This window comes from Camellia sinensis, chromosome 6 (genome assembly GCF_055761805.1).
Source record: "Camellia sinensis isolate YWXY chromosome 6, ASM5576180v1, whole genome shotgun sequence".
Lineage (NCBI taxonomy): Eukaryota > Viridiplantae > Streptophyta > Magnoliopsida > Ericales > Theaceae > Camellia > Camellia sinensis.
In genome coordinates, this window is record NC_138966.1 from 82,275,493 (window position 1) to 82,285,181 (window position 9,689).

Here is a 9,689-nt window from a genome sequence, read left to right on the forward strand (position 1 = left end):
GCAAAAAATGCCCTCTTGGCCAAACAAAGTGCCGACCGGCACAAAAAAGTGCTGACCGGCAACAAATAGTGCCGACCGGCAAACTAAATTGCCGGTGGCAGCAAAAACCAGCCGGTGGCACCTAGCCACTGCCGGTGATGGGTGGGGATGGTCTACAAGCCCCACTCTGCCTCTCAAAGGCAAGATGCAAGTGTTTGGTGCAAAACCAGACACTAAACGGTCGAGTTCGGGGATCCTGAGGCAGGGCGCGCGAGCCGAGACCTCCGGGAACTCCAAACGAACACAAACATGGATAATCACCGAGTGTTCAAACGGTGACGTCCAAGTCTTGAGGACGGTCAAAAATGGGGTGTCTACAGTTGCCCCTCTTTGACAGAACTCGAAAGTCATAACAATGACGGGAGTGAATGTCAAAGCCCAGAGACGACCCATTTTTGACAAGGCCGAAGACTTAGACAAACATGCAATACAAATAAGATATGCGCCCGGAGGCAGGGGCAAAATGCAAGACAATGCACGGAGCCGAGCATAACTTATGATCATGCAAAGAAAGCTGTAACGAAGCAAACATGCAACAGTTTTAAGCTAGCATACCAAACTACACTACAATGCAGAAAGGATGTAAGAGAATTATGGAATTCTCAAAATGTCTCACTCGGGAGATACAATACCTGTCCGGTTCGTCTGGTCGCACCAGCTTCAAATGAACCGTACATACAATATCGTGCCTGAAAAGAAAACAAACTTAACAGGTACAATATCGTTAGCAACATGCATGACAATGCAAAATGGATGCAAAACGAAATGCAATATATACAAAACAATGTATAAACAATGCAAATGAAGATGCAATGTAATTGAAACAATGCAAGCTACATGCAAAGCATTTGGATCGTGATCCAATCACGAGCGGTTCGAAACCACACCTATGTCAAATAGATTGATGGAGGTAACAAGTCTGTCTACCATAGAACGGTCAACTGAACTATGAGTATTGTAGACAGACGCAAGAACAAGCATTGGGTGGAATTGACATAAGTGGGGAAACAACCCGCTGGAGGAAGGACTACGATCCTAATGCCGGATGCAAAAATTACACTACAATGTAATGGATAGATATGGCACGCAGGCCAAACCAAATCTTGCCTAGGAAAGGCATGCATACATACAAGCCATGTGTAACACAGAAAAGGTGCCGCAACCCTCAACCAACATATCAACGTGGAATCGGCGCGATACACATACAGAACTGTGTTCTAACATGAAAAGTAAGGGCACATACCAGACCAAGCTCAACATGGAAAGGCGCAAGCCAAAGGCGGAAGGTGATGCAATGAATGCATGCAAACTACAATGCAATATTTACAAATATGCAATGGAATGGATACAATGGATATGGCATGCAAGCCAAAGGCGGAAGGTGATGCAATGAATGCATGCAAACTACAATGCAATATTTACAAATATGCAATGGAATGGATACAATGGATATGGCATGCAAGCCAAACCAAATCTTGCCTAGGAAAGGCATGCACACGTACGAGCCATGTGTAACACAGAAAAGGTGCCGCAACCCTCAACCAACATATCAACGTGGAATCGGCGCGATACACATACAGAACTGTGTTTTAACATGAAATGTAAGGACACATACCAGACCAAGCTCAACCTGGAAAGGCGCAAGCCATGGATGGAAGGTGATGCAATGAATGCATGCAAACTACAATGCAAATGCATGACAATGCACTATGATGCAATGACTATGATTGCAACTTTCCCTATCTTACCAACAGGGTGATATACTAGGTTGGTTCAGTATCCAGAACTGAGGCGTAGACATGCCGCCTCAACCTATGGGGCTTCCATACAGATTTCAAGCCGAGGGTAAACCTCTGGGTATTTAAACCAGACTTTAGTCTCGGAACTCCCGAACCTTTGTGTTCTAGGCATAAGCCGTTCGAACTCTAGTTTCCACCGTCCCAGTTGGTCTTCTAGGAACTCATCGCAAGCACAGACAGGTGGCTTTACCAGACCACCGAAAAGTCGTTCGGGCACGACAAACACCGAAGGAATTGCACCTTCAGAGGATTTAAGGTCTCCTAGACCGGAATGCAAAATGTATGCATGACAATGCATGTTTTTGTTTTTTTTTGAAATGCAAATGATGCAAGTGAAATGCATGTTGCATGGAATGCGCGACAACACGCGGCTCAAGAAGTGCACGGCAATGCGAACACTAAAGGTCTTACACCTTCCAAGGATTTAAGGTCTCCTAGACCGTACGTGTTTAAGGTCTCGCCAGACCATGCGTGTTTAAGGTCTCGCCAGACCGGCGGTATTGCACGACGGTATGATGCGCAAAATAGCGCAATGCGTTAGGCAACGCAAGTGCACAGGACAGTGCGATGGAATGCATGCAAAATGCAATGAGATGCGCAAAACAGCGCGAAATTGAAATGCACAAAACAGTGCAATGCGCAGAACAGCGCGAGGTTTGAAATGCACAAAACAGTGCAATGCGCAGAACAGCGCGAAGTTTGAAATGCACAAAACAGTGCGATGCGCAGAACAGCGCGAGGTTTGAAATGCACAAAACAGTGCAATGCGCAGAACAGCGCGAGATTTGAAATGCACAAAACAGTGCGACGATTTGAAATGCACAAAACAGTGCGACGGTTTGAAATGCACAAAACAGTGCGATGGTTTGAAATGCACAAAACAGTGCGACGATTTGAAATGCACAAAACAGTGCGATGCGCAGGACAGCGCGAGGTTTGAAATGCACAAAACAGTGCGATGCTAAGTGCGACATGCATGCCACATGGAATGTAAATGGGCTTAAATGCGCAACAACGCACGTATTCCGGAATGCATGACAATGCATGGAATGGAAATGCAATGATGATGCATGAGAAATGTGCACGATAATGCAAGGGGGTGCGTGTTGCAACGCATGTAACACGTGCATAACAATGCAAATGTGTGGCGCATGACAGTGCAATGTAATGCACCGAAGTAGTGTGATGAGTTCGTGCAACACACATGGGGCAACTTTTGAATTCAAAAGGATACAAAAAGGATACACCTTCCATGAATTCGAGTGCCACGCACTGGAGACACGGCCCACGGTCAAAACGGAGGCCGGTTGAATGTCGGAGATGCACTTTCTTGCACTTTCTTGAGCTAGGAAGACCACGAACTTCTCATATGGCCTAAACAAGGCTGTGGGAACCCCACCGGCAGTAAGGGGAGGCCACCGGCTGGCCATCGGCACAAAAACAATTCCATCGGCACAAAAAAGTGCCGGCCGGCACAAAACATTGCCGACCGGCAAACAGTTGCTGAATCGGGGCAGTTCTGTCTTTTCACCTCGAGTGTTATAAAATAGGGCTTCATGCCCTATTTCCTCATTTCCTACCGCCGAAAACCCTTGCTCTCTCTCTCTAGAGTGCTTCTCTCTCATTTTTCGCCCGTTTCTTCGCGTTCTACGCTCGTTTCGTCGTCGGATTCGCGATCCTCTTCGCGTTTCGGACATTTTCCACCGATCACATTCTCGTTTCGGTGCCTCGTTCGGCGTTCTCGCCTTTTCGGGGTTCGTTCCCCTCACTTTCCTCTTCATTTCCGTGCCTTTTCACATTCCGGCCTTCCCGGCCATTTCCGACCCTCTCAGGAGTTGACTTTTCGGTTGACTCTTCGCATTCCGGCTCGGTTTTCCCTTTTCCGACCATTTTCACACCACTCTCTACATGGCGGACGACATTCCACGTGGCGGGACTCCCCCGGACCACGAGATGGATCCCGGGCTCGAGCTCTTACCACTGAGCGAGCGCCCGTTCGACCCGGCGACCTACCGGCCGGCGATTCACGTTCTGCCCCCAGACGGCCTGCGTCAGTTCCGGAGTTTCGAGAGGTACGCGGCCCCTGAGCTACTGCTGCGTGAGCCTACCTCCCACCTTTCATTCGGCACTCCCGAGGTAACTCTTCATCTTCTGCTTTACTTTCTGCAATGTAGGATACAAAACTGCCATAGTTAGCTGTATTCTTTAATTGCTGAAACCTGATATGCCGTAGACCGTAGTTGACTGTAAACATACATACAACTGATATCTGCTTGAGACTGACACATGCACACACACTGCACTAGCCCTGAATTACTCAAACACACGGCACACACTGCATTCTACTGCACATACACTGGTACCCAGTATTTGTCTGAATCTGTCAAATTTGCACACATGCTACATCTGTTCTGGAACACCCAAACACGCTGACACAGCACACGTATTTTCTGTAAGCACACCGGCACCCGGTATCTGCCTGAATCTGACAAACTTGCATACATGCCATATCTGTCTTTTCAAAATTGCATTTTGAATGTTGTCTTGCCATTGTCGTTTTCTGTTTGCAGGAGGGTTCCCATACCATTCGCGGGTATGGGAATACTGGTGCACGGGAGTGGTATGACGAGCTCCCTGATGTGGTCCAGCGCATCGTGGATCGGGCGGGCTTCGGCACCTTCTGCCGAGGGCTCTCTAGGTTGTCCACCTGCAGACCTCTTCTTGCCGCTCTGGCGGAGAGGTGGTGGGACACCACCGATTCTTTCCACTTTTCTGCCGCAGGGGATATGACGATGACCCCTTATGACTTCTCGATGCTCACAGGCATCGGGGTAGGGGGTGATCCGATCCCCTTCGACACTGACATGGATGAGTGGACCGCCGCTCAGGTCCATCTACTGGGGGAGGCCCCACTGCTAGCTCGTCCAGGCTTCGTCCGATACTCCTGGTTCGAGGCACAGTTCAGGGTCCAGCCCGTATTGGGGGAGGAGGTGCAGATGACTCCGGAGGATGAGGAGAGGTGTGCGCGCGGCTTCCTCATGTTCCTGTTCGGGACTACTATCTTCGCCGACCGGGCGAACACCGTGCCTCTCTGCCTTCTCAGTGCACTGGTGGACGTCCGAGACATCTTGCACTACGACTGGGGCGGCGCTGCTCTGGCCACCCTCTATGGGTACATGAGCTCGGCTTCTCGCGGCAGCGGCCAGCTGCTCGGAGGTTACTGGCGGGCTTGGGAGGTATACTTCTTCTCCGCTTTTTTCATTTCTGTCTCGTACTTTCTGTACTCTATACACTGCACACACTGTAGTCTGCTTTACACTTACTGTATACTGTACACACGGCACGCACATACATTCTGCTTTACACTGACTGTACACTGCTCACACTGTACACTGCACACAATACACGGCTCAACACACGGCTCTGCCATTTCTACTTCATTCTGTATATCCTGCTTTATCTGATGGTCATACTGACATCTGTTTTGCAGTTGTGGGTTTATGCCTACTTCCCTAGGCTTGCACCTGTGCCAGTTGCGGAGCCTCCTCCGGCTGTTCCCTTCTCGAGTCGCTTTGACGGGGGATGCACCCGGCGACCACGGGAGACATTCGGCTTCTTCCGCCGATATTTCGACACCATCACCCCCACAGAGGTATGCTTTACTTTCAGTTCGTTTAGCTTCTCTTTCCCACTGCATGTTTCAATAACAGTAGATAACAAACTGTCTGTTACTTTCAGATCACATGGCGGCCATGGGCTTCCTTGCCGTCGGCGATGCGGGGTCGGTTCCCTGGTGCTGAGGAGACCTCGCGTTTCCGGATCTTGCTAGAGGGCCCGGTCTATCGGGCTTGGTACCTGGGGGAGCGTTTTCTACGCCAGACCCGCGGGTTACCTGAGCAGATAGTCCCGGTTCACCCTCCTGCAGAGATGAGGGAGACCGAGGGGCTGACCCCTGAGCAGCTGGATGATTACTCCATCGGCTGGGAGGAGGCCGGCTTCCGAGGCACCGGCGACTATCAGGAGTACGTGCGGACGTACCTGATGCGCCCCTTGAGCGGTCGTCGAGCAGAGGGGGCCAGGCCTGTAGCATCGGCGGCTGGGGCCGGAGCGGGAGCAGGGGCTGGATCTTCGAGGAGGGCCCGGGTCCGTGGCAGGGGCGGAGTGCGGGGAGGACGAGGAGTTGGCTGGCCTGCCCTGCCTGCTGTACTGACTTTCCAGGGGCAGGGTGGGGCGACCTATCAGATCCCCTTCGCCCCTCCACCGGCTGGTCATGAGTTCATTGACGTCCCCGACCTTCCGCCGGTATGTATCACTGTACTTCGTACATTTATTTGATTTCAGTTTACTTGATATTCCACAGAATACTAATGCATCTGATACCTTTGCAGGCTTCTTCTGAGTACACCCGTCAGTCGTTGGCGATGAATGCCTCGATGATGGGGATGCTCCAGCGGACATTTGACCTTCTAGCCGTCTACAGCATACCGGTATGTCCTTCTGACACTAGCCTCAAACCATTCATACACTGCTTTGTATAATCTGATGCACGGCACAACACCCGATACACTGATCTCACAGTATCTGAACACTGCATATACTGCATTCTGCACTGTACTCTGCACTGATAAACTGCTCACGGCATTCATACGCTGTACCCATACACTGCATTCTGCACTGATAAACTGCTCACGGCATTCTTACTGTATTCATACGCTGCATTCTGCACCTTTAAACTGTTCACAGTGTACTGATGCATTTCCCTTTTGTGTACTTTTTCAGCCTCCTTTCCAGATTCCCATGGCAGGAGGTGCTCCGGCCAGACCTTCTGTCCCTGCTCGGGGGAGAGATGAGGAGGGCAGGATATTTCCCCGTACCAGGGGAGGGCGTACTCACGTCGGGAGTAGCTCGCGAGCTCCAGTCCCGGATGATGACGACGACGAGGAGTCAGAGGCGGAGGCAGGGTCATCGGAGGAGGAGACCGGAGACGGTTCTAGCTCGGGCTCTGATGACGACGCTGATGATGCTCCTGGACCCTCGTCCAGGAAGAGGACTAGGACGGACTGACGGCCCTTGGAGTGCTTCACATAGATGCAGATTTTTGTTATCTTTCTTCTTTCTTGTACTTTTCTTTTTTGGTTGGTAGATAGATTACCTTGTACTGCCGCAGGCAGATTTTATTTCCAACACTTGTACATTTGAGAAGATAATGAAATGAAACGGACTTTTTATCTGAAAAAGTGTTTACATTTACACATTTCGTGCATTGTATCGCATATCATCATGTTACACCTCAATGTAAATGGAATTGATTGGTTGTCTGAAAATTGAACACTTGCACTGTAATAATCAGATAACTAAACAGCCAACAGCAAAATAACCCAAGCAACCCACTGCCTGATTCTGGACACACAGCCCTTACTCTGTTGGGGATTGATCTGCATACAGCCCATAACACGGCGTTCGATTCATTCTGCACACGGCAAATTCTAAACAAACAGCCCAATCTGACAGGACGGACCTCAAAGATGGAACCGGTTGGAGTCGAGACACGTTCAAATGTAGAGAATGGCACAACATTCTGAGCATAAGCGATTTTTGAAATCGAATGAGGGTTTTTCAAACCAGGATATCGAGCCTACCACTGAACACAGCGGGGAGGACTCAAACAAAGAGGTACACGACCTAAACACAACGAGGCACGCTCGGGAGAGACTCAAAACAAAAGACGAGACCGTCAAATGAAAGAGACACGACACACAGACGCGTAACCAAAGATGGGGGACCTCGGACCACGAGGAGCCAGTTCAAGCTGGGTATTGTTTCCCACCCTTTCTTATTTGTGATTCTCACATCGCTCGGCCCTCAGGCTCGGATTTTCTCTCAAAACCCTTTTCCTCACTTTTCTCTCAACTTACACCTCTCTATTCTTCAATCTCTCATTTTCCATCCCTCCCCGGGGTGATTGATGGATAAATAGAAAGGTGTGGGTTCATGCTCAATACCGTTAGCTCACAGTTATTTCTTCTGGTGGGCAGAGTGCTCTTCTGGCAAGTACGTCGATGACGGGGGAGAGACAGAACGCCTGGCTCAACTGTGCCCCTAGTTCATCATTTTAACCTTTTTTCGTTTTTGCCTTCTACTAAAACGGTTTTGATCAAAACGAGAGTCGGATTAACGTACCTGTTCAATTTTTGATTTGAAAAACATGCAAGTCAAGCTGCAAGCACTGAAAGTTTTCCTTTTTGGGTCCAAGACAATGGTCCAGTTTTGGAAAATGAGATAGTTTTCGAGAAAATAGTCAACCTCAGTAAAAATTTTCAAAAACTATTTTTCAAACAGCTGATGCTCAACAAGCATGAAACTTACCCTTCGAGATGCGCAACCTCGGATCGGAGGCAATGGCAAATTGCCCCTGGTTTGAAGGGGGTGGGAGGCAACGGAAAGTTGCCCCTAGTTTGAATGGCGGCTCACGGCGGTTCGCGGCAACGGAAAGTTGCCCCTTGTTTGGGATGGTGACGCAGCAATCCGCAGACAGTCTTCATTGGCGGTGGTCGAGCTCTTGGACACTGCGATGACGAAGACGGTCACAACAAATATATGGACACAGTCGCCTTTGGAGGGCGTTGGCCACTGGACTTTGAAGTCGAAACCATTGCATGGACTGGGACGCTTATGAAAGCGTTGGGGGCTGGACTTCATGATGAAGTTGCCTACGTATCCCAAACATGGGAATCAAGCCTTACGTAGTTCCGGTTAAGGTCCACTCGGGTATTTTAACCTTCACTTTGTTTGGCTCTTATTTTTGCCAAGGCGCCCAATGCGGGTTTTCGACCTTGCGAGCTTCTTTTCATTTTCTTTTGTTCGTTTCTTTTTCTTTTTTTTTTTGCTTTTCTTTTTTTCTTTTCTTTTTTCTTTTCTTCTTTTTTGTATTTTTCTCTTGCTCTAACTTTTGCCTGGGCCGCCCTTCCGGGTTTTCGGCCCAGCGAGCCTCTCAAAGGGTAAAAGTGTAGCAAGTCCATGCCAAATGGTTTTTTGGGATTGAAGCCTCTCTGTGTCCAGGAGAACGGTTGTTGCATTGATTTGCGGAGAATCCATCAGGGTTACTCTACGAGCTTCTTCCGGCGAGATCTACTCCTTCTGATTCGGCTTTGGTGCCTCTTGCTCGAGGGCTGCTTCAAAACTGGCCACACGGGCCTTTCATGGCGTTTGTCCGTTGAACTTTCTGAACGTTCTGAATGGGTTCAAAGTCGGAAAACAAATAGGTTGAATCTTGAGGCTAAGAGCGATCCTAGGCTGCGCAATCTCAAGAGCGATTCCACACAGGTCTTCGCAGGGCCGCGTAAAACATTTGCTTTTGAAAGTTTTTAAGAAGGCGACGAATCGCTCGCGCCGAAGATAGTGTGGAACCAATCTGGATCAGGCCAGGGTCCTTCTCAGTACTCACGCCGACAAGCATGATTTCATTCATAAAAAGGCTCAGCACGCCTCTCTTTCTCTCAAAAATGATCAAAATTTTGCAAAACCCGAGGAATTCCTTCCCCTTTGTTTTCATCACCGCAGTGTTCAAAAGTTTTTTTTGAAAAACTTAGGTTAATGCTATGAGTTTGGTGCGCAGGAGAGCAGGCGAGATGTACTGTCAGCCCATTCAAATTCTCTGGTCCTTATGCTGAAAGCAAGCATGAAGGTTGAGATAGCAACAGCTGTTTCAATCGGCTTTGTTGGTGTAACTGGCCCCTCGGTAGAGACAGACTCAAAACAAAAACAGATAATAATTACAAAACAAAACGGTGTTCGAGGCAACAACCCCAGAATCACCTGGTATTATATACAACGGGGACTGACTCGATACAA

General features: G+C 49.0%; 1 protein-coding gene across 1 annotated transcript; it reads left to right on the forward strand.

Moving 5' to 3' along the window:
- Positions 1 to 3,245: 3,245 nt before the first annotated feature.
- LOC145793386 (protein MAINTENANCE OF MERISTEMS-like) lies at positions 3,246 to 6,376 on the forward strand. Its single transcript, XM_082876204.1, has 5 exons — positions 3,246 to 3,974; positions 4,409 to 5,074; positions 5,329 to 5,490; positions 5,577 to 6,140; positions 6,227 to 6,376. The coding sequence occupies exons 1-5, from the start codon at positions 3,747 to 3,749 to the stop codon at positions 6,374 to 6,376; spliced, it is 1,770 nt and encodes a 589-aa protein (XP_082732330.1). The 5' UTR covers positions 3,246 to 3,746.
- The last annotated feature ends 3,313 nt before the right edge of the window (positions 6,377 to 9,689 follow it).